We start from the raw sequence: 26396 nt of genomic DNA, 5'->3' as shown, positions 1-26396 counted from the left end.
AGAACGAGAGATAAGAGAAGATGTGTATTTAGATTGAGGAAGGACAGGTAGGGATTTAAGATAGGATTTACTACCCAGAAGCATAAGGATGGTAGATCCTTAGGAGAGATCCTCAGGGGAGAAAAAAGCAAAAGAGGCAGCGGCCTCAGAATGGCCACAGCAGTCCTAGCAGGAAGGTAGTGTCGTGGTTTTGGCTGGGAGAGAGTTAACTTGTAAATGGAGACATGGGCTCTGATCGGGGTGGACTTGACCATGGACACTACTGCACAGATTCTCCATGGATGCGAAACATGCACTGCAATCAAGCCAAGCGGTTAAAGCCTCTTGGCCAAAAGGATACTCCAGACTGCTGCATGTAGTTCTTTATGACAGGTTGCAGCAACTGCTGAAGGAGAAAGTGAGCGAGTGGCTGTGTTGTGTTTAGCTGCCTGCTTCATTAAACCACAACAGGTAGAAGGAAAAGGAGACAGGAAAAAGGTGTTAAATTGAGAAGCAAAAAAATCTGTCATCCTTTTGAGGGAAACCGGAGGTGGGGAATTCACTCAAATGTATTTTAAGGATGTAAAGTAGCCCCAAAATAGCTGACAGATGAAGTTCAAGGAGAACTGAGTAAACTTCTAGCTAAAGAAAATTTGTATTGGGGAAAATCTCTTTGACAAATCAACTTTCCATTGTTGTTTTTCCCCCATGCTTTATGATATCATGACCTATTAAGATGATATCATGACATCATGACCATGAATTCCAGAACTTAGGAAATACCAAATGTGTCCCACAGCTACTCTTAGCGAGCACCAAGCCCTGGAACTGACAATCTTACTCTTTGCATTTGTTGAGGTTGTGCGTCCTCTAGTGCACACTGTAACAAAAGCACGTACCAGTCCCATTAGTAACTGCTGCTGCTGATCTTCTTCTTGAAAGAGAGGTACCAGCCTTTCCTCTGAAATAAACAGAACAAGAGTCATTCAGGGACATGAAACTATAAAAACATCACAAAAGTTCAACCAACTTCAAAAGCACTGAGAAACACGCATAAACAAACAGAGGCTGTGGTTCTATCTACTCGCCTACAGAACTGAGTGGCAGAATCAAGAGGCTTAAGAGAGAACTGAGGAAAGGAAAATAACTCTTTACTTACCATCCTTGCCTCAAGTGCTCAACATCGAGCACAGAGGAACGCAAGCCTGTCACACAGTTTTACACTTCATTTGCATTACTCTTTTCTTTGTTGCTTAAGGGAGAGGTATCATATTGTGGTGATTTGGTAAAGGAAAAAGGCTTGGAAAACCTCCTGGTAACACAAGTGCAAATGCATACAGCGTTTAGATCTTGCCATTTACAAACAAAAGCCAAAACAGCTGCACAGTTTTCCTAAGGAGATGGACAGACACGAAGTAGATACACCAGAGTCACCTTGCAATTCCCTGGTTTTCTCCCACGGTCTGGCTGCTTGTGTTCCGAGCCTTGCAGACCGCTGAGTAAAGGAACACAATTCTCCAGCTACATGGAAGGAGCCTATAGTATCTACTGAAATTTAATACCCTCTATTTCCTAATCAGTGCTTCTTGTCTACTAAGAGCAAAGGAAGAAAAACTTGTATTTCATCGCATACCACAAAATCTAGTCAGTATTGTACAAAGCAGCTACATTTTTACAAGTTACTTTCCAACCATCTCTGTTCACCTCAAAACATATTTACTTCATCACTTAGCAGCGCAAAAAAAAAAAACTTTTGTTGCTTGATTTTTAAAGGACGTGAAGGAAGATCTACAGGATAGACATGCTACATTGATGCTTGTTACTTGCCAGCAGCTACCTATAAATTCTTTAAGAACAGTTGCATCTTTGCCGATACGGATCTTTGGAAAACATGCCAGTAGTTTGAACCTGAGGCTACCATAGTTGATAGAAAGTCCTAAAAATCAGAGCCCACTGCAAAAACCAGCAGTGGTATGAATGACCTGTGTTAGGGGCTGGAAATGAACACACTGAAAGTTCTTTGCAATAATTTGCACCGAAAAGTGTGATCAACACTCAGATCAGCATCATTTCATAGCACACAGTGGCAGGGGACATAGAAAGACACTGATGTGAGAACAACAAAAACATAATTTGCTTAAACAAATTCAGTTTTACCTATTTGCATGAGGAACTGAACATCACTTAAGATCTCAGGTGTTCCTGACCTAGGGAAATTCATTACATGCCTGCATTCTCCACACTGATTTTCACCAGTCATAATTTCCTGCTGTACACAAGTTCTGTTTTGCAAAGGCAGCTCTAAGTGGGCAAGACAACAGTAATATTCTGCTCCAGAAGAAAAATCCCGGAGAAGAAATCCTCAGGCAGACAAACATTTACTGCTTATGTTACGCTAGATCCACTGTGAAGGAGGAACTTTATTTTCAAAGGTTTCTTTATAACCCCATCACTACTATCAAGTTTTCCTCTAATTTAAAAACTCATCTTAATGCCTCAAACTCTTCAATGCTGGAAACACACACAGCAATTTATTTTTCAGCCGTCAACAGCTAGATTGAAACGTTCTAACCAACCTTACAGCTGAGGCCTACATCAACAAAAGTTTTACTTACCAGAGTCCCAAGTGTCCAGATGAGAAAGCACCCTGTGGTTTGAAACAAAAATCAGCTTGTTTCGTAACCATTACTCTAAAGGGTTTCGTAAGGACATTAAAAAGATGAAACAGCCCTTTGGTCTTTCAAAGGCAGCTAAAGAAATCCAAAAAGCGTACATGTGACTATATTTAGTAAAGATATTAGCATAAAGAGAACTGTATGTTTGGTTTGCACGAGAATGACTTATGTTTACCGTAAATTACCTAGCTTTACAGGCCTGGATATTTCACATCATGCTGTAGTGATTACAAGGATTGCCATAACTGATTTTCAGCCAGATACTCTTCTTTAGAGCAAGACATCCAATTATTTACCTGATTGGTTATTTAAACAATCCCTTAAATCATTTAAATCCTTCAACATACTTGAACAAATAAGAAAGGGTAAATATAATAGAAAATGGTACCTACTTTTTGGCGTTTTCAAAAATATTCCTCAAATATGTTGTGGTTCTTCTCTCTTCTTTCTGCTTTATAAAGAAATAAAAATCCCAAAATGAATAAAGCAAATAATGTTTCCAGGTAAAACACATATGAGAAATTAAATTGGCTTTCACTTTGAATTGAAACAATGTTCAGTGAGGCTTCAAACCACCTCCCAACTCCCCACGCCCGCAGACACAAATGTCTAGCCGATGTGACAATACAGGTACATGCAAACTCTGTTTTTGTTTAGTTTCTCACATTATTTGCAAAGAGTAAGACTTACAGGCAATCACCTCATAAGTAAATGACTGCAAGTCTTTGCACTTCTCATAATCTGATTCCCGTTTCTTTTTCCCAATAACAAAAAACCTAACCCTTCCACGTTTGGCTTTAAAACATCCACTTCAGTGGCAGCTCTGGAGACTATTTCAGGGCACATGTATTTACCTCTTCTGAAAGGGTTCGCCATTCCCTCCTGAGCACATTACTGTGGTAGTGCAAGTGTGGCTCTGCATACTTCACACTCTCCAAGTTTGAGTTGAGTTTCTCCCAGAAGCCTTTAGAGTTTTGGAACTGCAAAGCATTGCAGGGAAAACGTGAATACAGGCTGCATCATTACAGAAATATCTATCCCATTAAGGAATTTGAAAGAACTGTGACAAATGTAACTTCATAGTAATCAAAGAGAAAAAAGAAAAAAAATCAGCTCCACCATTTTTTCCAATAGTTTTATTTCCTTAATTTGACGGCAGGGGTAGCACTTACCTAAACTTGACCTCAAGATTCGGTGCATGTAATGCAGATACTTAGCCACCTTAGGATCCTATGAAGTCACTGCAAAGACACGGGGACTTCCAGGTCATAATCCATCTGAACTGCCTCTGCTGGGAAGAACTACACCCCAGACTACACTGGCTATACTGTCTAGAGTTCCACTTGACTGTAAAAGGAGCCTTAGGCAACTGACTCAGATGCAAGCACTCACCTTTGGTCAAATAAGTCCCACTCTGGGTTTCTATTAGTTCCAAACAGAGAAACAACACCACGACCCTGGCAGCTGAAGGCTTCCACTACTTGCAGTCTGCTTATATACTTCCATTGCAAACACCCGTTTGCCAGCCTCAAGTAACAGCGCCTCATCCCCAGAAAAGACACAAGATCCAAATGTCTCCATAGCAATTCCAAAGCCTTCGACTCTAATGCTGAAATTAATTTAAACTCAACTGTGAACAGGCAGGAGGAAAAAAAAAAACACACACACACAAACACACTGGTTTCCTGAGCTAGTTCTTGGACGGGGTATAAAGATTTGAGGCCTCTGTTTATAAAGTGAGAGCAATGTGATCTTTGCCGAGGAAGAGGTGGGATTAAGGCACTTCTTTTTGGCAGTTTTTGAAAACAAGCGATGGCACTAACAGTTCTTACCCCCAGTATATACATCTACCTTCCCAGTACAGACATCACAGCAGTGGCGTTTGAAGGCAGAAAGCTTTTGGAATTACACAGTTCACAATGTTCCTCCAGCTTGCTATAACATGCTGGATTTTGCCCTCCTCCCCACTTTCCTACAATGACAATAACAAGAAAACCTCAAAAGCCCTTAAAAACCACTTCCCACTATAACCTACAATTTGCCAAGGAAAATAAAATGCAGAGACTCAATTCTGCTAGCCACTTCCCTCTTGCCACCAGTGCTGATTGCTGTTTTATTGTTGTAGATGCAGCAGAAAATGTACTTCTTGCTTCGTGTTACATTAAGCAGCTGGAAGCTAGGAGTGCATATGGCACCATATGTTCACCCTGCTGGAGCCAACCACCAAGATTTACAAACTAGCACTGCAGTACGTTGCCTGAGTGCTACCAATGTGAAATGAGAGAAATATCAGGAATATAGCGTAAGGGTATCATCTAGTGACCACTTTATGCAATTGCGACAGCAACACCACTGCAAAATTGCATTCAGGCCACAGTGAATGTTGTTTGATGTGTGGTAGGAGGGGAGGCAAGACAGCAAGTTTCTTTAATATATCAAGGCTAAAACAGGAAGCGGTAGACTTCAAAATTAAAAGCAGACACCACCGAAAACCTGCATTGCATTACATCTCATTAAGAAGTCAGAAGTTTAAAATAAAAGATCACTTGAATCTGTTATTTCCTGACGATCATCAGGCCAATGACAGGAAAGAAGAGACCCCTTTGTCTTCGGTGGTTATTTTGCTGACATTTTTGGAGAGTCAGAAATTAATACCTAAGTATGAACACCTAAAAGACACTGTACCTCCAGAAGTCAAAGTCAGGCCTTACCAGTTTGCAGTCCATGAATAAGTGCCATGAAGCCTTTCATAAGTAGCTTTGCTTTAAATGAAGATGAAGACAGCTGCTATACCTCTGTGAAGGGCTGAAGGATGCCAATAACCTTTAAGAGGCACCCGTGCTCACCTGGGGAACTGCAGTGACATGTCCACCCAGCAGTGAAAGTGTGCAGAGCGCCATGTAACTAACCATGTAGCTGCACGCACCATAGAACTTCACTCTGCCTCAGTGGCTCAGCACAAGATGGATAGGTTGCCTTTTCCTGTGCTGAGCTCCCTGACAACAGCTTACACTACACAACTTCACTCTTCTCCTGGATTTCCTCCCATTTTCTTCCCTTCTTCCTCCTGCCCTTTTCTTCCCCACTTCTGATCAAGCCTATTGCACCCCTTCAAATTTGGTTTCTGTGTTTAAAAAGAAAAACCAGACCCGTATTAATCTCAATCCTCACGTAAAGTTTTTTGACAACCTCTGACCATTGCCCTTTTCTCACCTATTCTCTCTGTATCTCTTGCTGAGCAGGAATTTAGTGATAAAGTATACCTTTACCCAAATAGCCCATTTTTTTTCTGGTGAACATGGATATAGCCCTCCCAAAGGCTCTCAACAGTTCATTGGCTTGAGTAGACCAAAAAGCTTCTCAAGTCAACAATTCATTTTTGTTTCTGTGAAATGCCGTAAGATCTATTGCAGAAATAACACTTAAAGACCCAGATTCATCACCTAGGTCTGAATTCGTGATGTCAACAACACACATGGAATGAAATTCCGTCAACTGAGCAGCTGAACTCGAGCCATGGTGGCTCTGCATTGCTGGAGTACAAAGCTGGCAAAGCATTAAGCTTTACCTCGTGTACCATCATCATTGTCCTCACTCAAGAGTCTGAGAGATCTGCAGTCAAAAGTAGCAGGAAATATTTGTCTTTAGTTCAACTCTGACCTTTTCAATCTGTTTAGGTTTCAGACAGAAATAGGAAATGAGTTCCACAATCAGGAAGTATAGCTGCTAAAGGCATTTGCCCCCAGGGGTTTGAGGTTCAATCTCAGACAAATTAAATGCCTGCTAACTTTGACCTCAGTGAATTACAGAGATTATCTAGCAACAAAATTTCCCAAGATCTGATTTTCCCAGGTGTCCCATCTCTCAGGGCAGCATTCCCAAGCAAAGCACACAAAGCCCGATTCCCTGACAGCAGCCGTGTGACTCTAGCAGCACAGCTGTGATGCACTATTGAAGAGTGAGTGATTAGTGGGGTGATTTCACCAATTTAAGAAGATTTTATGAAAACTGAAGCTTTATAAGCTAATTGTAAGCATCAGGAGACTCTCACCTCTTTAAAACACTACAAACAATATTCTCATGTATCCGGAGTCTTCTGTGTGTTGCCAGTACTGCTGGGTTCAGCTCTGACTCTTCACATTAGCCCTCCACAACATGCGGCTTATTAAAAGCCTCTTTCAGATTTTGTGGGGAACGCTTAGGAAAAATTCAAGTGTTTCTCTGAACTGGAGCTGAGGGAGTGGAATGGAAGATGGGAAGAATCATTCATCTTGTTTTCAATGGAAAGTACAGCTTCCTACCCAAACAGCATGTGCTCTCCCCATCCAGCTCACCACCTTTTCCACGCTGTACAGGAATTTGCTTAGATTTAGCCTGCCAAAGCCCTGACATCAGTGCAATCACAGGATGCTCTGGACAAAACACAGCGAGAAGGTCATGAACCACTGGTACCAATGACAGCACTACGAAATATCCCTCAAGCACACCAAAGTGCAGACATGTAGTGAGAAATCCTACATAACCATTGTGTTAATTTTGCCTCCATCTGAAGTCACAAATGAAGAGGTATCAATGAAAACTAACAATTAATTCTTAGAGGACCTTCCCTGTTGAATGGGAAAAGTCTGCCCAGAAAAGGAAAACAGAAATACATCTTTGAGCTAGCACCCATCCATTTGGATAACTGGTATTTTAGTAAACGTATATGCCATCTCAAACAGCAAATTTTCTGTTCACCCCTCTTTTAGGCAAGGCTGTGTGGACACCACTTCGTTAGTACTGAGCCTCTCCACAGAACCACCACTTCCCCCACTCCCACCTCCCAGAAAAGCAGCTCCTAACCTGCAAATACAAATGTGTTTTTATACTAGAATTTACCTCTAACACAGGCAGAGAAATAATGTCTGTTGTACAGACTACTCCAGGGATAACCTAGAAATACAGACAAATGATAAAAACATAAATCAGTCCACATAAAACATGGGCCTGTTTGGGTATCTAAGTGAATATCCATTACCTGTCTCCTTTGCAAAATAACCTAGTTAGCCAAAACTATACACCCAGTTTTGCCAAAAAGAAAAACGGAATACGTTGCCCTCATTCATCCCATTTAGAAAAGGGCAACACTAGAACAGTTACAGATAAGAAAAATTCAAATTAGCTGTTTGCTCTAACTGTGGGATCTTGCCTAAAGTTGTTTTAGTTCTGCAAGCTTACTCATACATCTTAACTCTGCTGATGCTGTTTGTCTTGGAAGTAACCTCAGCATTATGCTTACGTATGTTTAGTATTCATTATAAACCTATAAATCATCAATAAATTAGTACCTGAATTAGAAAATTGGGAAATCTAATCATCCATTCCATTACAGTAGCTCTTCTCATTTTATACATGTTATATATTGACAAAATATAGGACTCATGGAAAACACCACGAGGGTTAAGACTTAACAAAATAAAATGTGCATAAAGCACAGATGTGGATTTAGACCACGTCTAAGGATGTATATAATTAAAGGTTTTATTAAAGCAGAAAAAAAACTTCCTCTAGCTATTAAAGTACCAGCTGTTATCTTACCCCAATCCAGTCCAGCAGTGATGTGTAGGGCAAAAGCTTATCCAGGTTGTGCGTTTCTGAACACATTCGGGAGTACAGGGAGGCTGAACACAACGCAAAAAGATTCAGAAAGATGTGACTGTATAAACCATCAGTTATCAAGAACAGGCTTCACAGGCAGTTCCTTATCTATGCAACACTTGTTTAGGGACAAATCCTGCTGCTGTCTCTGAAACAGCTTCCTCCATGGTGGAACTGGTCCCATTTTCTGCACAAAAGGAGGAAGGGAAGTCCAGATGGCTGCAGGGCCGGGTCAGCTGCTTGGCTACAGCTCAGCACTGCAGGGGTCCTTTGTATGGAGGCTCCGGGCGCACAGTGCACGCACTGGCTATGCCGAGGAGTCAGCTATTACAGGAGAATGTCCTGATATGCCAAATCCTTCTGAAAAAATGGCTTGGGCTGGGCTGGAAGAGATTTGTTCCTCCTCTCCGATCCCAGTTATTTACATCCCAGCTATCAAAGACAGGAGGCAGATGGAGAATCTGATCTCCAGTGACCTCAAATAATGATAAATCTATTTGTCCCACTAGACAGAAAAACGCATTTGAAAATTCTGATACCATTCTGATTTTGAGAGGTTCTATATATCTTCTAAATTACTAAATTTGTCTCTAACACCACAATACGCAGCTCAGTGAACACAGATCACAGTTTAAAAACTGGAAAAGAAGAGAATCAGTTTGTGATGTTGTGGCTTCTCCTTAAGTCATAATTAGGTTATGTCAGAAAATTTAGTATGCAGGAAAAGAAATACCTACCGATGATAAATTCCTGAATGGGGTCAAAAGAATGACACGTTGACAGGTTCTCAGAAATCCACCAAATAATCTGTCAAATGGAAACAGAGGGATTTGTCACAACACACGCTTAAACAGAGATACGTAAGGGACTTGAAATGAACTGTAGAAACCTTAGTTTCAGATCAAACACTTTGCACAAAGTGGTGATGCAGATATAAATGTTTTCAGGACAGCTTTCACCAATAAAGGACCTTGGGCACCCCAGCTGCCTCTTGGCACTACCAAAAGTACACGTGGATCAAATTTTTTCTTCTTTGACTTATATCATGCCCTGACTCTGTTCTGTACGAGACATCATTCACTGAAAGAACTCAGAGAAGGTTCTTTTCCCACCTTCATTTCCAAGTCAGCTGTACTTCTGACACACAGAAGAGCACAATGTAGAGCTGCCAACCTCTCGCTGTCTCGTTTGCTTTTCTGCAGGAACCGTAATAAGGCACTGTCACTGATGCTCACTGCATACATTCTCCCTACGCAGCCATCCAAGACTGTTGACATGAGTGGGGACCGGATGGAGAAGTTCTGCAGTGTGTCAATTCTTGCATCCTCACCTGAAGAGCACAGGATTGAGAAGAAAAAGGAATAAAAATATAAAATTTGTCTGCTACCAGTACTTCTCTCAAGACTCCCGGGTCCCCCAGCAGTAAGGAGCAGTCTGCCACTTGTACTAGCTGCCCTGGTATTATGCTGACCAGGAGGTGGAATGGTGCTGGCTGGCTCAAGGAAGTAAATCAGGAGTTCAGTCCACATCTAATCCTCTTTCCCTACTGCTGAGTCAGAACAGGCATACAGATTTGAGGCTCACAGTGCAGTAATGTGATGAATCAGGGTACAAAGGACAGAACAGAGAAGGGCACAAGACTAGTAACAGGGATACAACAATAGAACTGGCACCTGAGAGCACTGGTACGGTTCAGAGTTGCCCACATTGCGCATCATGATACAACCATGTACTGGCAGACCACTCACCATCTCTCCCAGTGGCCAGAAGAGGAAGGGTCTGCTCTATGGTTACTGATTGAGCCATCAGGTCAAAACCACTTTATTTACACTAGTGCTAAGGTTCACCACCACACTACTATTAAAGTGGGATTACAGATCCTTTGCATAAGAGGGATCAGGCTCACCATGTAACAGCAATGCTTTCCACTCCTCTCTAGCAAAAGAGTTTTTAATTAGATATTTAAAACAGATATTAGCCCCATGTGATGCCCCTGCACCAGTCCCCATTATTTACCTTTCCTTCACCAATTAGAAGAATGGATTTCTGTTTTCAAACAAAGGCCCTTCATTTCCAAAAATAACCCACTTCCCATAAAGACATGTTTATTGGAAATGAAATAACGTGCCTCTCAGATGAGACTAAATCAAATTGCATCAGCCTGATCAGGTGAAGGAAATACAGATTTCCTTTCCCCACACCCTCCAAACACACACATTTAGAGCAACTCAATTGGAGGAAGGAAATGTAAAATCAAATTTACATCTCCATGTGAAATTCGAGAACGGCAGAGGACTGAGAAGCATGTGCAAAGATGGGTGAAGGGGAACTATGAAACTAAAGCAAAGAATTTCAAATTCAGCAAGAGGTCCACTTCATAACAAGCAAGAAGTACATAACAGATCAAGTTTGAAGTGTCATTTCAGAAACTTTTTTAAATGTAAAGTAGAAGAAATGTTGCTTTTATTTTTCAGTCCCACTTTTTCAGAGCACTATGCAATAAAGGAAATGTTGACAAAACGCAACTTCCCCATTAAAAGATTTAAACAATTTGCCACTATAACAATAAAATCATTTCATGTAGCAGTCTTACTATACCTGTCAGAAATAAACTATAGCACAGTAGGTCAGGATGCTGAATATTCAGGAGGTGCAGGAACTGGCCAGGCAAATAAGCAGCAACATAGTAATCTATTTAAAGAAATAACAGTGGTCAATTTAGCACTTGCTCATTTATTTGCTTTAAGAGGCTGTTTCACATGATTCCCATCTTAGCCCACTTCTCTTTGATGGAATTGATTATATCTAGGAAATATAAAAGGAGTTAATTAAAAGCTGCTGTTGTATTAACACAGGAAATACTAGCAACACATTTGGGCTTCCAGGTTTCAAGAGGCTTGAGACACTCAAGAACTCAGCAGCTGAGCTCCAGAGCAGAAGCTGAGTCAATTTCAGAGGAAGTTGCTTACTAACAGTGAGGTATTGCAATATCAAATGCCAAATATAAAAATTAAGCAAGAAAAAAAAAAGTGTGGCAAAATAGCTTAACTACTTAAAGCCAAGAAAAAAAAATCCTTTCCTCCTAGAAAAGGGTTAGACCTTTGTCTCCCTGCTGGGGACAGAGAGTGGCAGGCACACAGGGAAACAATATGACTAACTTACCAAGATTCAAAAAGGCCACTTCCTTCAATTGATGAGATTCTGTTCTTTCTAGAGAAACCGTAAAAGTTTTGCTATAACCTAGGGAAACATAATATATTAAAAAAATAAATCCATCTGTTATAAGCCAAGTATAACTTTATAGCTAGAAAATTCAGCAGTGCCAATATACCCAAACAGTGATATTTTAAGACTGCTTTATGGGCTTGTCTGCACAGATGGATTTACTTCATACTGCACAGAGTTGCTGCATACTTAGTAGACCTGCACCCACACAACGCGGTTCTTTAGGGTGAGGAAATTGGCCATGCACTGCGCAGTCTATGTTCATGTTTAAAGAAGCATTCCAACTGAGAGCAAACCTGTACGAAAATACCTACCCCCCAAAAAAACAAATCCTTTACGTACCTGTACCTCACATTTTGGTGGTCTTTAAATTGATTTAGAAAATTTCCAGTTTGTTCATCTGCACGCCTTCTTGCTATGGTTTACTTCAGATTTGTTCAACCTATGCTAATTTTAGACTCACTGTGCTTGCATGGCTTTGCACCAGCACAACTGTTGTTTTATTCTCGGCTCGCACCAAACCTCCTCTGGCACCCACTAAGAATGACACAGATCCCTTCACTCTCCTCAATCTCTCAGAAAAGCTTGAGATGAAAATAGCTAGGGAGAAAATGACCGATTCTCCATGCTGCCACATCCTAAAGGCTGAATGGTGTCACGATCAGGATGCTACTTAATCCTGCATGAAAATTCAAGATAAAATAGGCCCCCAGTTTGCAGAACCACCAAGGAAAAACGTAGATCATGAGCCATGCCACTCATCCAGAGGGACAGCACTTCGATTCCTGACCCTAGCAGAGATATGTGCTTTCCCTCTGCTGCAAAAAAGAAAAAGTGAGACCTCCAAGGTCAATAGCAACACAACAGATGAAGGAATATCTAAAAAAAAATAAATAGTTTTTCACATAAGATACTGACTGAAGTTTTCTTGAAATGAATCAGCATACTTCACCACCCTGTTCTGTTACTTGCCAACCTGAGCACACGTGCAAACTAACAGCAGCACTGCAGACCACACCTGTGGCATTATCATGTGTGTGTTTATGTCACAGCAAGAAACTGCTAGGACCTCTTTTAAGGGGAAGACTCCTGAGCGCAGACACGCTGCAGCACAGTCCTTATGTCTCTAAAATGCAGCTTACACTCCTGATACCCTGCTGCTTCTATGCAATACCTCAGGACCAGTCTTATAATTCTCTCCCACAACTGGTGAATCTCAGGCGAATCCACAAACAGCTCTGCCCCAAGCAACTCCATTCCTTGAAGGTCACTTCAGATGCAGCCGGTTAGCGTCACCAGATTTATCCTCACTCTTTTCTTGGTACAGAAGCGGATGTACAAGGGCACGGTTGGCTCCAAGCCATGCAACCCCCCTCCTTCAGCTACACATCAAGAACATCTGGGGAAGCCAACCCTCCCCTGCAGATCAGCACATTGCAGAGACATGAAAATTTTCCTGACACAAGAAAACAAAGACTTCAAGTAAAACAGAAGCTTGTTGTTCGCTTCAACACAGGTGCTTCACACTGTGCAGCTTCTCACTTGAGAAATAATTCACCTCTCTTCCATACATCAAATGAGGAAAGATCTTGCTAATCAGAAGATTTCCTCTGATCAGAATAAAATAATGTTAAATAATGTTCTTTATTACTTTCAAGAAAAAAATAACTTAAAATTCAGAGCTAGAGCACCACTTACGTAGCTACCATTCTTAAGTCTGTGGGTGTTGCACCTCTCGCTGTGAAAATGACACGTTGAACTGGGACTCTGAACAGACATTCACGCGAAGAGCTGTTGGCTCAATTTCCCATACAAATGCCTTATGGCATAAGTACAACACACCTGCGGCTCCCACAGATTTCATTGATGTTGTTTGCGCTCAGCGTGTCAGAAAGCCTGGCTAGAAATAAGAGGCCCGACTAATAGCCACTCATGAAGTCACTGGTTTGAAGCTATTAATTCAGCATCAGGCAGGAAGTCTACAGCAGGAAAGATGAGTCTGCAGACAAATGCAGCTGCTGTCTTTAGAACACCAGCGACAGTAGTTTATTGTCTGCAGGCTTCGGTAGTTATTTGTTTTGCAAAGTATTCTGCAACTCCTTCAGCAAAGTGACGTTCTCCAAAATAAAGTCAGCACAACAGGTTAATCTTACCTTTATGTAAAAAATATATGGAGTATGTTATTTCCTCAGGAATATCAGAGGCTAGACTACAACACACGCACAAGCCTCCTAAAGAGAGAAAAAAGAAAATTGATTGGTCCATTTGAATACTTACAACACCTTTACAATGCACAAAACCAAAGCAAGGCTGTTTCAAATTAGAAACTAACAATAACCACCTCTCAAAAAAGGTAGAGGTTACAGAAATATAGACTATGCACCTCCAACCATCATTTACCTAGGGAAACACAGAGTAAGGGAGACCAGAGGAGACAGCGTAGCACAATGGAGCCCTGAGTTCTGACATGACCAGTTGTTGTTCCTTGAAGAAGTACATTTTTAGCTTTTCCCAGAAGAAACTATTCTTGCAGCCAGAAAACTGATCAAGCCTCTCTCTCTTCAGTCTGTTTCAATCTCTAGATATTTTCTGTTAAGGGACTATCAAATACTCATGGAACAACAAACATGGTTTGTTTGCTTTCTAAATAATAATTTCATATTGGCAGCAGCACGATATGCTACTAGAGCTAGAAATGACAGTCGCTTCTCCCTTTTTCCAGCCCGAAGAGCCGTAATTCCTTTTTTAGGACAGAAGTCAGTCCTTGTCACAAGTTTATTACAGCCAAGATGCTCTGTGTAGGAATGGTTCCCCCTGCCCCATCCACATTAACTCTGTCAGACTGACAGACTGCTTTGACTCCATTGGGTGTTTGCCCTCCCTACGTCTCTTAACAAAAACTTCAATCCGCTAACTCCAAGGCTCTGGGGCAAGCTGCTTTGGCCTCCATGCTAGAAACAGCTCCCAAACCACATTATCCCAATACAGTTGGGAAAGATGGGCTACGCCTATAACTGTTCACCTTTTACCTTTGCTGAAAGTTTATCACTTAAGAAGGAAAAAAAAGTAAACAAATGTTCTACTAAAAAGAAAAGAAAGGTCTATATTTATATATATATATATATATATATATATATATATGAGGGATTAAGAAAAAGGCACATCAAAAGCACAAACACAAAAACACAGTTACCAAGGTATTTTACTTGGTTACATGCCTAGTACTTCAGACCACAGAGCTGTACCATGGCCATGACACAGACCTGGCTGAGGCACTCCACACTTGTGGGGAAGGTAAAAACTTTCTCCTGAGGTGTCATTTTCTTCTGCTCATCCTTAGCAGACTGAATCGTGTTGGGAAGCTCGATACAGTTTTGCTTGGATATTTAAGTCGTTTAGACAACAGACAGGGCACGCTGCCAGAGCACTTGGCATCTGTCAGAGCATGCATAATTTTTAAAGTAGCAGCATCAGGACTCGTGAGGAAGACTGGAGAAGCTCCAGCAACCCACAATGCTGTTTCATTCCCAAAAGCTCCCTTCCAACACTACAAATGTCTTTCTTGAATGCAGGAGGCTACTGTATACACTGCTCTGTAAATTGTGCAGCATGCAAGTGACTGCAAGTCAATTTGTTCCGGCTGAAGTGTCGCTGGGTGTACAGGCAAGCTGATCACGACAGTGGCTACAGGGAACTATTACTGGGACGTACATATTCAACACCAGGATCCTGGTCCAAATGTTCATAAACCGAACTACAAGCAATAGAAAATATCAAATGGTGCTTTGTTAACACAGTTGCTGATCCAAGACGGACACGTTTTCATCTGTCCAAGCAAGGTTCCATCTGAGACTGCCTTGGCAGTCCCATTAGTGCAGCCAGAGACTGGCAGTGCAAGACAAATTCCCTTCTTATCCTCACCAGTGCTCTCTGCAAATCAGAGCTGGGTTGTGTTGATTCAGGGAAAGCTTATCGTTCTATTGCACCTACATGGTAAAAGCTTTCTGCCTTTGCATGACCAAACCCATCCATTTCAAAATCCTTTGCAAACAGGGCGAGCTGAAGCTAAATGCCATAATGTGAGAAAACTCACACGAAGATATATTTGGACAGACTCTTATCTTTGCAGAAATAACAGGGGAAAAAAAAGATCTCAACCACAACAAAGAAAAAAAACAGCATCTAAAAGTAAAGTTCTACTCACACAGGGTAGCCGTGAGGAGTTACTACATTCAGCAACATTAGGAAAACAACAACTACAGTTCTGCCGCTTCATATATTAACATCACACCACCAAAACTCTAAGAGTCTCCTATGAAATACACACGGAGATGGGAAGTTTTCTGTAGGAACCTTAACTTCAAATTCCTGGTTTCTGTTCATGCAGAACCTTAAGATGTAAGGCTGTAAGAGTTTCTCAACATGGCATCTGAACACCACAGTTCAAATATGACACAGGACTCTAGTGCACTTTGTTTAGGTGTATTGGCTTGGGAATGACTTGCCTCAGCTAACCTCAGCCACCCAAACAAAGCAAATGATAAAATATGGATAGAGGCAACCATCCCCTGGAGATGCCTCTCTCTCCATAATTAGAGTCCAGATGCTTAGCTTTTAGGCAGCTAAAGTTAGGTAAGAGTAACGCAGTGTTTACTTCATTTTACTACCTGCATTTTTTTTTTTGGAACACCAAGTAAATTTAACTTCTAAAGTGTTAGAAAACACAACAGCCAAGTATTGTTTAAAGAACTACTGAATTCTGAGCATACCAAGTTAATTCTGAGACTAGATCTACTTGATCTAAGCTAATCCAGAAGTACACAGCAGTTTTTATCTGGAGACTTTTTGTCTTGTTTTGCCCAGTGTAAGGAACAGGGCTACTTTTCTTCTGCTGCAGCAGTTTGAGAAATAAAGAGTGATTTCATTCAGAGTTCAGATTGGCAGTAGCCAATAATAGTTTCATTAAATGGGAAGTTGCGTGGAATATTCCATTTAGAAGTTATGCCAATTATTCTTTGCCAGTGATATCTAAATGATACAAACAGGAATATCAGCACTGATAGTTGAAGCATGCTAGCAGTTCCACAGAAGGCATAGTCTGTGCCTGAAGGAGAATGCAGTCTACTCTTGTAAATCACCTTAAGCAAGAAAGACAAGAGGGAGTTTCAGTTCAATTACCCATACCATCCTTCAACTACATATGGTCTCGCTGCCAAAAGTGTTTGTTCTGAACTGCAGTTACTCCAAATGAACTGTGCAATGTCATCCTCAGTTTCAAAAAACAACCAGTGAAGAGCCACATACAATAAAGTAACTTCGTAAGTGTAATTGTCAAATTATGAGATTTACATTAAGCACAATGTACAACATGTGAGAGGTTCCACACAGAATTTAAATACTGCGTTGCCAGATAGAAAATAACATTTTATTTCAGGGTAATCAAACAATAGACTTGATGGAAGACTGAATTTCATCCTTGTCTAACAGGAGGTGACTGACTCTAAGCAAACCCTAGCAAAGCGTAGCTTTAAAAGGAAGCATGTATATGAATCAATAACTTTTTCCATTCTTAGACAGGCATAGACATAAAAATACTTAGACATAAAAATACTCAGTCTTGCTAACAGAGTAAAACTAACCTAATCTATATTTGCTAGATGGAAACTTGGTTTTGTCTTGCTTCTAGTTCCTTCCCTCTAATCTTTAAGTGTACCGTCCGCCTTGGTAAGAAAAAAATCCATATAAGGAAACTATTTCACTTGACTTGCCTTCATGGTCACTTCAAGGCAACTGGCAAACAGCTCAGCAACTCACCCACGTGCATAAAAGCATCCTTAAAAAGTGAGATGTAAAGCCACTACTGTGACACATCACACCTCTATACAACTCTGTAGACTATTCAAAGGTTAACCAGATACCATCTCTGCTTGGCTGTACGGTCTGTAAGTTGAAACTGCAAGCGTCTGTGATGAACAGGTATCTCTTGAGGCTGGTTTTTAACCAAAAAAAAGCTCTAAGATGCATTAGAATGCAGGTTAAAACCTAAATCCTAAAGGTTTAAGGAACATACCAACATATTAAACCACTAAGTTTCACATACTCAGTACACACCAGGTATCACATACTTAGACCAGCTAACTATCACATACTGACATTTATGTGAAGCTCTTGCAATCTGTAATGCAGATGCTCCATTTATGCACATGCACTCTGTAACACAATTATAAGCTATGCCAGACACCCGGGCCAACAGACCTCACCAACACCTTCCTTGCGTTTACTTTCAAACATATTTTTGGTCAGCTTTAACATTAAATTGCTCTAACGTAACACACAACCAAGCTTTGGGATCGCCCCCGCTCTGAAACTACAAGAAAATGCTGCAGCGTGCTTAATCAGAACCGTTTCGCTGCATGGATGCACTATATCGGTTCTTTGGAGCTGACCTACCAGAAAATTTCTAAGTCACTGTCTTAGTGTCAATATGTAAAACCCAAAGTAGTCTTCGGCTTAACTTGCTACGCAGCTTTCAGAGGGTAAACAAACTGAACAACAAAAAAGCTGTGTACATTTGCCTTCTCCCTCAGTTATCTGTCAAGTATACTCTAAAGGAATAAAGAAGTCTCACACATACAAAAAATAAATATGTATAATGTATTGTGAAGAAATTCTTAGTAATCAATTATGATTACACTGTATGATAATTACATGTGGAGAACATAGTAATATGACAACATTTGTATTTATTCATTACCTGCTTTACTTGTAAAAACCTGAAGATTCAAAGATTTGGATGTAACATCTTGGTCTTGGCAGTCGTCATATCCAAAATTCACTAGTCTATAAGCAAATAAAGTTCATTAAATAAATCAGTTCTTCATCCACTGTGACTCATCACAACACAAAGACCATAACAGTCACAACGTAATACAAACATACCAAATGAATTATAATGAAATGTTCTCTAATGCAAGTGAAATCAGGCTTTAAGCAATCAGCTCAATTCTGTTAGATATAAGAATCGCAAGGCTGCACTGTTACCAGAAACCAACAATTTTTATTACAACTGCCTGATTTCATATGCACTTATTGCAGCATAACCCAACCACTCCAACTTTGAAGCGCAAGCGAGTTCTGAACAAGCATCGGAAATCCAGTCACTCATTGTGCCTGTGAACTCTGTGGCTGTGCCTTCTGAACCATTCTTGTGTCTGTAAAGCTACATTTAAGTCTGCAAGCAGGCGCACTGATTCCAGTGGAAGTACTTGAAAAGGAAAGGGAAAAAAAATCACACGTGGAATGTGTGATGAAATTATATTCTTTTTCTGTCTCATGTTGGTTGTGCTTTAATGTTTTTTCTTCACAGAATAACAGAACATACCAATTTGGAAAAGACCCACAAGGATCATGAAGTCCAACACAACACACTGGGGGGAAGGAATGTCATCCAGAGGGACCTGGACAGGCCGCAGAGGTGGGCCTGTGCTACCTCATGAGGTTCAACAAGGACAAGCGCAAGGTCCTGCAGCTGGGCTGGGGCAATCCCAAGCACAAACACAGGCTGGGTGGAGAATGGATTGAGAGCAGCCCTGAGGAGAAGGCCCTGGGGGTGTTGGTTGATGAGAAGCTCGACATGACCCAGCAACATGCGCTTGCAGCCCAGAAAGCCAACCGTGTCCTGGGCTGCATCAACAGAAGCGTGGCCAGCAGGGTGAGGGAGGGGATTGTCCCCTTCTGGTCTTGTGAGACCCCACCTGGAGCCTGCATTCAGCTCTGGGGCCCCAGCACAAGGACATGGACCTGTTAGTGGGAGTCCACAGAAGGACCACAAGGATGCTCAGAGGGCTGGAGCACCTCTCCTACAGAGACAGGCTGAGGGAGCTGGGGTTGTTCAGCCTGGAGAAAAGGCTCGAGGGAGATCTTCGAGCGGCCTTCCAGTACCTAAAGGGAGCCTACAGGAAAGCTGTAGGCTTTTCCCCTTTACAGGGGAGGGACTCTTTGTCAGGGGGTGTAGGGATAGGACAAGGGGGAATGGCTTTAAACTAAAAAAGAGTAGATTTAAATTAGACATTTAGAAGAAATTCTTCACTGTGAGGGTTGTGAGGCCCTGGCACAGGCTGCCCAGAGAAGCTGTGGCTGCTCCATGCCTGGAGGTTTTCAAGGCCAGGCTGGATGGGGCTTTGGGCAACCTGGGCTGGTGGGAGGTGTCCCTGCCCATGGCAGGGGGTTGGAACTGGGTGATCTTTAAGGTCCCTTCCAACCCAAACCATTCTGTGATTCTACAAACTCCTGTCTCTACATAGGCCTACTCAAAAATCACGTCTGAGAGTGTTATCCCAAAGCTTCTTGAACTCCGGGCAGGCTCTGTGCCGTGAGCACTTCCCTGGGGAGCCTGTCCCAGTGCCTGAGCACCCTCTGGGTGAAGCACTTTTTCCTAACATCCATCCTGAACCACCCGTGGCGCAGCTTCATTATTCACATCTTCGTATCTTCAAAATCTACAAGTCCTAGTTTTCCCATGCAGAACATACAACAGATAGTTCTAGTCAGTCTAGTTTGGATTGGTTCGTTTGCTTTTTGGGGTTGAGGGTTTTTGGTTGGTTGGTTTGGCTACCCCCTGCCCTTCTCAAAAGGATTATGATCCTGTAGTGAGATTCACCCGAGGTTTCCGTAAGAATTTTGGAAAAAAAAAATATTGAAGCTCTTAGAAGAGTTGGATTTTTTTCAGTACTAACAGCCAGAGTATATACTGCCCATTTAGGGCAACCTGCACGTGCAGTAGCACTGTACTGAGCATTCTGCATAGCGCTGAGACATTCTGAGCACCCCATTCTGGGTAGGATGCTACTCAGCTACCTTCAGTTATTGATATCTGAACTGATATTGATATCTGAACAGTTACTGATATCTGACAGGCCCTTTTGGAACGCAAATTCAACTAACTGTAGATAGACGAGGATGGGATGAATTACGAAATCCTGCTCTTCCTCAATTAAGAGGGAACCTAAGGGAGCCTTAAGGAGACAAGCTCAGATGCAGTCACTGTAGGCACAGCCAGAATCATATCAGTCGCACCCTTTGAAACTGCGGGCTGCCTGGAAATAGCACGCTGGAGAACAAAAAGAGCACAGGCAGTGCCTCGTGGACAATAAAAAGGAGCTACTGGTCTGGTTAACTGCCCAGTAAAACATGCAACAGCAATTAAAAATTGAGAGCTTCCCTTGACAGGAATTTCCACATCACTACTACATCATGTCCAAGACCGAAGCAAATCTCTTTAAATAGGTACCAAATACTCAGAGAAATTATGTTTTAACATATGGCTAGCTCTTCAGACAAATCATTTTCAAAAGTAGCACCAAAAAAGCAGTCAAGGATTAAATTGCATTTTACCATTGACCTTGATGAAAATGAGAAGAGCTGGAGGTTTGGACACAAAAATGTGTCATTCAAATTATTCTTATGTTCCTGTCCCACACAGGTAACTCCAAACAAAGATACTATGGTTCTAAACCAAATTTTAATATATAGACTAAGATTTTATAAAGAGAAGTAAAAGGAAAACCAACAAATCCTTACTTTACTCGTGTGTCATTTACAGAAATATCCAGGTGTGATTCCAGCTGTTAATCAAAAACCAAAACCAAACCTGTTATTTAGTGAGATCAGTATGATTACTGAACTATGTTTAACATTTCAGCCCAGTAGAATGTGCCACACACATTGCAATAGATTCAATGTTATAACAAAGACAAAAAAAAGTTTATATATCCTCTACAGTCCTTACTGTCTCAGAAAAATCATAAAAGACTCATATATATATAGAAATTGTGAGATAGTTAACCTCTATTATGCTCAGTTTTTCTAGTTTTTATGTTCTGTCTTTTGACAGCAACAGATTTTTCTGTCTCACTTAAAACTGCCTCAGTAGTCCACAGTTTTTGTCTAGTGCATTTGATAATCCTGCTTTTCAATACCCAAGTATAAGATCAGGGTAATATCATGAATATCACATACTTCTAGGTCAGTATCTGTGCAATTCCACTGAAATTACCTTACTATGGTGCAATCTGAATATGCATGAATAAATTCTTGAAAAGAACACAAAATGAGAACAAAAAACAAAACACATAAAAAAAAGGAAAAAACGAAACTAGTTTCCCTCTGCAAAATGTCTGTTTTTGACGATTGAACAGACACTGAAACTGATCTCATTATCAGTGCCTGGAAGATAAAATTACATCCAACTCAAAACTATCATATAATAAAATACTAATTACTTACTATTGAGTTAAAATTTTCATCAGGATAAAACTGGACACATTTTAAAGTACACCTTGATTCCTAGAATGAAGAGGATATGTTCTTTAACTAATAAAAAACATGCACATCACATAGACTGAAAAGTGGATTCCCCGGTGTTCTACACACTTAACACGCTTTGCTAACAAATATGCAGAAGTTAGGGGACAAAAGAAGACATTAAAAACCACATATAACCCCCCACAATGGCACTCTGACATACTTCCTTCCTGTCTCAGATCATTATCTACCAATCGTCTATAATTGCGTGGGCCCTCACTTCAAGCACAGCATTGCATGTCTCTCACACACACACACACACACATTCTAGAACGTTAAACAAAAACTTTTTCGCAGCTACCTGTACGGCAAAAGGAACCATATCTTATTTTGGTCAGTTCAAAAAGGATATCTGAGAAACAAAAACAGGAATATGTTTCTCCATCGTGGTTCACTTCCTGTTATTTCCTAACACATCTTTTTTAGTGGCTAAGAAAAGCTGAGAAAAGTAGACTTTCATTTATGCAGAATACATCAAATGCAAGTAGTCCCTCAGACGAAACACACAAACAAGCAAAGAAAAAAAACTTGAAGAATTTGAGCATTTCTAGCCAAGACTGTAACCTCATTCAGTAAGCCTGTGTACAACGTACCTTCTAGATGTGAATTCTGTAAAACAGAGGCAATACACTCCCCACAGCTTTTAGTAGATTCAGATCCTTTTGAACAAAAGACCTTTTTAAAGCCAAGAAAGCTAACAAACCCATCCATTTTTAGAGGAAGCGCTGAGACTATCAGTCTTCCTGCAATTACTATGCACAAATGGCTGTTCAAGCAAGCCTGGCTTTTGATTTGGGTTATTTGAGACAATAACAAGACAGACTATAATGAAAACCAAACTCACACTATAATTACATCACACACTCAGAAAACTTTACTGTCATGAGACAGACAGGAACAAAACCACTAGGATAACGTTGATTTCACCTTTGGAACAACGTAGAAGAGTCTCTGTTCTGTCATATCCCATTGTGCCCAAATGAGATCATCTGCAACTCTGGCTCTTGGAAGCTGACCTGAGTTCTGAATCACCTAAAGGGAAAGAAAGAGCATTAGAGGTCATCAAGTAAGGTTTTGTAATGATTACACACAGAGTGTGCTTTAAAGAGAAGAGCAGTGACAGAAGAGGCTCAAATACTATGGTGCTTGAAGGGAATACGCTGCATGTTAGCAGTACAAGGTCCACCTCTGCTGTGTGCAAGATGCTCAGGTTCAAGGTCGGAAAGTTTCCAGGGTACTTCAACTACTAAGTATTTCCAGAGCCTACATTTTCTCCATAAAATGAAACATCGGGGTTTGTGACACATTTTGTTACTATATTAGATGTATGCTTACTAAGTGCTTTAAGTGGAACATGCACACTCAGTTTGCTGAAAATAAATTGATGTTTAAAACGCAAAAAAAAAAATTAGAGGGGAAAAAAAGATTGAAACATTCACAGTACTCAGAGTCTAAGTTTCATGTCTTTTTTTTTTTAATGAATCTTTTCCTGGGACACTTGGACTCCCAGAAGGCAAAGTCAGGAAGGTGACTCTACAAGTACACTGAATGGTTTAAAAATAAATATACACTGTTTTCTTCCAAATTCTAACATTCAAACACATTCAGAAACAACAACAAAAAAGTAACTTTCCTCATAAATTGATAAATTTTTTTAATCAGCTTTGTGGTTAGCAATGTAAGTTGCCAAGTTACAAATACAACTAGCTAAAATTAAAGGATAGATGCTTAAATTTTCAATTAAAGCAAAAACACCTCAAAACTCAAGAATTTTTTGAGACTTACCACTTTGTGTTCTTCTTCCACAACAACACAAATATCAAATTGTTCAATATCTTTAAAACAATAAAAAACATTTCAGTAAAAACATACATTTTTAACGTGCTTTTACATAGTCAAACAATTTCACTTCTTAGAACATTATGGGAACCCCTTAGACCCAAGAAAGCTCAACTCAGTGCAAGAGGAGGTATTTGATGTATGAGTGCAGGCACCTACGCAGAGACCTGGACTCTTCCTCTCCTGAGAGAGGGTGGCATCAGCTGTACCACCCAGGGCAAACAGTCCTCTGCCCACATCGTTGCAGCTCTGTCAGAAGAGTGCTACATGAAACATGCCAGACCAAGCCAAGGAGAATGCTTGCAGAGAAAGAGCATGCACGGCTGCATGCTGCCCTAGCCACGTTTCACTTCCTAGCAGGAGTACCCTCGCAAGCCTTCCCAAGCAAAGCTGCTAATAGTTATCGGTAGTCTACCTATATCAAAGGTGCAAAATTAATCCAACAGATGTTATAAATGGGACTGATATAGATCAAAGCCCTATGTGAACAGATTATGAGATTAACTCTGCCTACTTTACTCCAGCTACCTAAACAGTTGGCATCTAGCTTAGCAGAAAAGACAGGCCTCTCCAAAAAGATGAGAAAATCCATGTCAGTCTTTGATAAGAGTAAAGGCAAGACTGCCATTTGCAAGTGTCCCCCTCTACCCATTCTCAGTCATTAGGCTGAAACTCCCACTACATTAGGCGCAACGTGCAACGTTCAGCTGAATCCAAGGAACCTTTGCCCTGTTCTTATCCCCCTTGTGATGCTATTAAGTCCGAACCCATCTGTCATAATCAACGGGGCTGCTCTAAATTTCTACAGGCAATTATAAAAGTACAATGTAGCTTTTTTAAAATTTAAGATGACTGATGAATGCATGAACCAAGAAAAAAACGTAGTCAGAGCTGTCCATTCTTCTAACACTGAAAAAAATCTCATTAAAGCATATAGCTTTTGAAAGACATTCAGGATACCTAGGATAGTTCAAACTTCCTTTTCATTGTTTTTTCCCCAATAAAAGCCTATCAAAAAACAATCCATGACGGTCATCTTAAAGGAGAAGAATGACAATGTACTTTTGAAATATTAACTCACATTTATCTTCTGAAACTAGCAAGAGGCGACTTTCTGTAGAAGTATTTCTGCCTTCAACTGGATAAAGAAACTATACAGAAAGTTTCACAAAAGTAAGTAAATAACTAAAGTTGTTTACAGCACTTATCTAAAGTATTTATTTAGCTGAATAGTTACATATATTTAAATAAAGCCAAGCACATGCATGACATTCAATTAATAAGAACAGCTATTATTACAGACTGAGTCATCAATCACTATCACAAGCTTAGGGAGACAAGAGAGGGGAAAAAAGTAGTCTTCACATTAAGGAAATACTCTAACATTTCATAAGGTTTCTCTTTTTTTTTTTTAATGTAATGAAAACATTGGTATACTATCTCTACAACAGTTGCAAGAAACATGAGACTTTTCTGCACTCAATCACTTTTTCACTTTAGCACAGTGGATTAAAAAAGTTTGCATTCAGATTACTTGAATGACTTACCTGTACTCGAACGCAGCTATCTACAGCCTTCAGGACTCTCACGTTATTAACGGGATGAATTTCAATTAGCAAGGTTAAATATTTGGATACTGCAAAAAGAACATGTTTTAGGTAAGCCTTTTTTATATATACAGTTTTATCACTAAGAGAAAAAAAAAGAAACAAGAAAGAATAAAATATTTCTAACAGTATTAAAACAATCCAGTTGTAGTACCTGACTGTAACAGCTGACTCACTCTTTCTTCCTCTGTGTATTGACGGAAGCTGACCGCTAATCCAGAAAAAGAACACAGCAAGCATGCTATTAATCTTACTGAACACTCTTGGCTAGCAAACATCACAAACATTTTACAAAAATACGCATTTTAAGAAACAACAGAAGCTCCTCCAGATGTAGGAGGCATATATAAATGCAGGTGAGGGAAGTGAGCAAGGGGTGTGTTGGAGATTTTTCTTTTAATGTAACAGTAATGATAGTATTGTTACCTACATTTTTTGGTGATGGATCCACTCAAATGCATACACTGCTGTGAGCAACATACAGTTCAAAACAGACCCAAATGTAATTATAGACCCAAATGTATCATACAACTAACCTAAATCATTTTTAATGATGACAAAAAGATGAATCAGGAAACATATTTACCCAGTAATGTCCTTTCACTGTTGACTGAACAACTGATAATGCGTAGATCTCTCTCAAACATATAGAGATGCTACAGAGAAATACATTAGCAATAATAAATTATTATTTTTAACTACATAAAGAAAACCATTTAATTACTCCTCCTTAGGAAAACACCACTGAGCAGTTCACCTTTTTATTTCTAGATCAAATCCTTCTTAAGTCAGAAGAACTTCAAGCCTCAATTGTATCACTTCTCCTTTCTCTCATTTGTTTGTTTCTTAGTGGTTCTTTTGAGCTGTAGTTGCCACGAGAGCTGTACAGCAAACCTTTGCATCATTTTTAAATTTTACCCATTTCATACTGTTTTGGGACACCTGCAAAGACTCGTTGTCACGGCTCAAACCACTGAACTGTGGTGCATTCAGTTTTAGCTATTTTTCTCACAAGTGGCAGCACCAGACAGACCGAGGAGGCACACTTGGCAATACAGAACAAAAAATCATT

At 40.4% G+C, this 26396-nt stretch overlaps 1 protein-coding gene across 1 annotated transcript in view; it reads right to left on the bottom strand.

Annotated features, from left to right (window-relative positions):
* GSAP (gamma-secretase activating protein) overlaps positions 1 to 26396 on the bottom strand; it is a 48265-nt gene that overhangs the window by 13999 nt on the left and 7870 nt on the right. The window contains exons 4-23 of the mRNA XM_083820869.1: positions 25911 to 25980; positions 25479 to 25535; positions 25265 to 25353; positions 24799 to 24868; positions 23664 to 23713; positions 22806 to 22910; positions 21801 to 21860; positions 21096 to 21139; positions 18271 to 18356; positions 13670 to 13747; positions 11454 to 11531; positions 10890 to 10982; positions 9404 to 9621; positions 9029 to 9098; positions 8232 to 8314; positions 7533 to 7586; positions 3509 to 3634; positions 3047 to 3105; positions 2595 to 2626; positions 879 to 940 (exon numbers count right to left, since the gene is read on the bottom strand). Of these exons, the coding sequence (XP_083676995.1) occupies positions 879 to 940; positions 2595 to 2626; positions 3047 to 3105; positions 3509 to 3634; positions 7533 to 7586; positions 8232 to 8314; positions 9029 to 9098; positions 9404 to 9621; positions 10890 to 10982; positions 11454 to 11531; positions 13670 to 13747; positions 18271 to 18356; positions 21096 to 21139; positions 21801 to 21860; positions 22806 to 22910; positions 23664 to 23713; positions 24799 to 24868; positions 25265 to 25353; positions 25479 to 25535; positions 25911 to 25980 (1584 nt within the window). The remainder of the gene's footprint in view (positions 1 to 878; positions 941 to 2594; positions 2627 to 3046; positions 3106 to 3508; positions 3635 to 7532; positions 7587 to 8231; positions 8315 to 9028; positions 9099 to 9403; positions 9622 to 10889; positions 10983 to 11453; positions 11532 to 13669; positions 13748 to 18270; positions 18357 to 21095; positions 21140 to 21800; positions 21861 to 22805; positions 22911 to 23663; positions 23714 to 24798; positions 24869 to 25264; positions 25354 to 25478; positions 25536 to 25910; positions 25981 to 26396) is intronic.

This window comes from Anser anser (assembly GCF_964211835.1).
Source record: "Anser anser genome assembly, chromosome: 1".
In the NCBI taxonomy this organism is placed as follows: domain Eukaryota; kingdom Metazoa; phylum Chordata; class Aves; order Anseriformes; family Anatidae; genus Anser; species Anser anser.
This window is presented reverse-complemented; position numbering and strand designations above follow the sequence as displayed.